Source organism: Raphanus sativus, chromosome 2, assembly GCF_000801105.2.
Source record: "Raphanus sativus cultivar WK10039 chromosome 2, ASM80110v3, whole genome shotgun sequence".
Classification (NCBI taxonomy): domain Eukaryota; kingdom Viridiplantae; phylum Streptophyta; class Magnoliopsida; order Brassicales; family Brassicaceae; genus Raphanus; species Raphanus sativus.
In genome coordinates, this window is record NC_079512.1 from 2,840,608 (window position 1) to 2,843,587 (window position 2,980).

Below are 2,980 nucleotides of genomic sequence, written 5' to 3' on the forward strand. Positions count from 1 at the left end.
ATCCAGCGTTGATGGAAACTCTGATTACAAGTAACGGTTTGGTGAAAGGAGGAGTGGAGTGATGATATTGGTTGCCTATTTGGAGCTTTCATCGGAGGAAGGTATGTGATGGTGACCGGAGAAGATGATCGGAGACCGAAGAATTCACCGGAGTACGCAAAACGAGGAACGGTTCCTTTGTCTTCACAAAACCAGCCACGTGTGTGTAAATCCACTTTCAAGAAGCAATACGTGTTATCATTGATGTATCTTTTGTTTACGTGTTGTTGTAAGCTCTTTTAGGCCTTTTATCATGTACTCTTTTACATAGCCTTTTGGGATAAATTAATGGAATACAGTTGACAAAAAAAAATCTTCTTAACTATTCTCTTTTATTTTCTAAGAAATACTATTATCTTTATATTTTTTTATAAGCTTAGCTATTTTTTATTATATCATTCAATTTCTTGTGATCATTTGCAGTATTTTCACCATTTCAGGGTGTAAGAATTATTTTTGGTAACAACTTTTTTGTCTACACTATAACATAATATTTGTTACATTTTACCAAAAAAAAAAAATATTTGTTACGTATGTAAAATCACAAGATCACAAGAAGAGCATGCCAAGGAAGGCTTCACTATTTAAAGACTACTTAAGCAATAATAAGAGTTAACTAGAGATTAGATCAAAGATAACAGGAGAGGTGAGAGTACACTCTAGCAATTCTCTCAGACCCCTATAATTTGCTTGATCTTTTGAGGAATAAAGCTTTCTTTCTCTTTAGATTCTGCTTTTACAACACTCTCCCAATAATATTCACAACTATCTCTGTAATATATGAATACCCACTACACTTCTACATGCTAGTTACCTACGATGGACAAGGTTTTTCCCAGATATGAAAACTTTTTTTTTTTTATCAACCAGATATGAAAACTATAATGAACAGTTCTACTTGTAGTTTTCAGCAAACTTTGTATTCACAAACAAGGGTCCTTACGAAGTCTTAAGCCTCGCAGGATCCATTTCTGATGCTCGCAGATTTAAAGCCCAATACAACTCCGAAGCCCACAAATGGCCCACTATAATTTAGGGTTTCCCCACTTTCAGTCTCTCTCCATTTCCCTTATATTGTTGCAGCCAGAAAAGTTATAATCTCCTTCTACGATCAGCGCCAAGAGGAAGAAGCAACGATGCCGGCAAAACAGAGGACGCCGAAGGTCAGCCGAAACCCTGATCTCATCAGGGGAGTTGGCAAATACTCAAGGTCGCAGATGTACCACAAGAGAGGTCTTTGGGCTATCAAGGCCAAAAACGGCGGCGTTTTCCCTCGCCACGACGCTAAGTCCAAGGTTGTTGCTGTAGCTGAGAAGCCGCCAAAGTTCTATCCAGCTGAAGATGTTAAGAAACCTCTCGCCAACAGGCGCAAGGCAAAGCCGACCAAGCTCAGGTAATTATCTTACACACACACAGTCACGTGGTCTTGGATAGATACTTAGTTTCGCTGTAACTGTCTTCTATGTGTTAGGTTGATTGGTTAGTGTAGTTAAAAGATTGTTTGGTTATAGTTTGATTGTATAGATAGTTATTTGTAGTTTTGTCTGATTAGGCTTTGTTCCAATTTGATGTCAAATTAAATTAATTTAATTTAATTTTTACTTGTAACTGGATAATGAAATGTGTGTTGAATATTTATCCAATCTCTTTGTGACTGTTTTGCAGATCCAGCATCACCCCAGGAACTGTTCTGATCATCCTTGCTGGGAGGTTCAAGGGCAAGAGAGTTGTCTTCTTGAAGCAGCTTCCCTCTGGTTTGCTTCTTGTGTCCGGTGAGTTTTTTTCTTACTTCTCATGATCTTTGCACTTTCTAGTATCCATTGGGCCGGAACTTAAATTTAAGAGACCATTAACATTTTGAAAATAAGCATTAATAATTTTTTTATATATAATTTGGAGACTAAATATGTGTATCAAGCTTTAATAATTTTGTTATGTATAGCCTTATTTTTCATTTGGACCGAACCGGCCTTGTTTATTGTCCATCAGCTGTATTCGCTACTTCTTGTCACCTAACTTGTTCATTTATTTGTTATTGATCCCTTCAGGACCGTTCAAGATCAATGGTGTGCCTTTGAGACGTGTTAACCAGTCCTACGTGATTGGAACATCCACAAAGGTTGACATCTCTGGTGTTAGCCTTGATAAATTCGATGATAAGTATTTTGGAAAGGTGGCTGAGAAGAAGAACAAGAAGGGAGAAGGAGAGTTCTTCGAGGCAGAGAAAGAGGTAAATAATCTACTTTGGGACATCTCTATCAACTTCTTTGATGAAATATATAAATATGACATATCTTCTTCCTTCCGCAGGAGAAGAAGGTGTTCCCACAAGGGAAGAAAGATGACCAGAAAGCTGTTGACGGAGCATTGATCAAAGCCATTGAGTCGGTTCCAGAGTTGAAGACTTACCTTGGCGCAAGGTTTTCACTGAAACAAGGAATGAAGCCACATGAGCTTGTCTTCTAGATTTTCAATAAACTTTTATTTGTGTGTTACTCTCAACGTTTGTTTTTGTTCTTGTCCACTTACTAGAATTTTGGTTTATACATTCTATATTTTATGTTTTCGCATTTGGTATCTGAGTGTGAACTCTGAAGCAATATATTTCAATAGATAGTAGTGCTCTTGTTATGTTGAAAACCAACTGGGATGAGAGCAAAAATAAACGATGCAGTTTTTCCACTTTGAGTCTTTTGTTGTAATGTGATTGATGCTAATATAGACACTTGTAGACCAAATCATTTTTTCAGATTAGTCGGTTAACCAGGATAAACTGGACGTTACCATTATCTTTTTGATGCATAGGAACGAGTCGTGTGCGAGTTCTACTCTCCTCTTACGCCAATTTGTTCCTTTAGCATTAAAATGATAAAGCTGACCATAGCACGTAATGGCCCTAATGGGAATTTTTTTTTGAGTCACATGTAAGTTGTGTGTTCGT

The 2,980-nt window shown here is 37.3% G+C and overlaps 1 protein-coding gene across 1 annotated transcript; it reads left to right on the forward strand.

Moving 5' to 3' along the window:
* Window positions 1-1,107: 1,107 nt before the first annotated feature.
* Window positions 1,108-2,670, forward strand: LOC108839865 (60S ribosomal protein L6-3). The gene is made up of 4 exons (XM_056994759.1): window positions 1,108-1,432; window positions 1,705-1,811; window positions 2,088-2,269; window positions 2,350-2,670. Exons 1-4 carry the CDS (start codon window positions 1,176-1,178, stop codon window positions 2,503-2,505), a joined length of 702 nt encoding a protein of 233 aa, XP_056850739.1. The 5' UTR covers window positions 1,108-1,175; the 3' UTR covers window positions 2,506-2,670.
* The last annotated feature ends 310 nt before the right edge of the window (window positions 2,671-2,980 follow it).

Excerpts from the sequence above, each read along its gene's own strand:
- LOC108839865 (XM_056994759.1), top strand. The coding sequence starts at position 1,176 with ATGCCGGCAAAACAGAGGACGCCGAAGGTCAGCCGAAACCCTGATCTC. Across the intron at positions 1,433-1,704 it reads GCAAAGCCGACCAAGCTCAG|ATCCAGCATCACCCCAGGAA; the intron begins GTAATTATCTTA and ends ACTGTTTTGCAG. Across the intron at positions 1,812-2,087 it reads TGGTTTGCTTCTTGTGTCCG|GACCGTTCAAGATCAATGGT; the intron begins GTGAGTTTTTTT and ends TGATCCCTTCAG.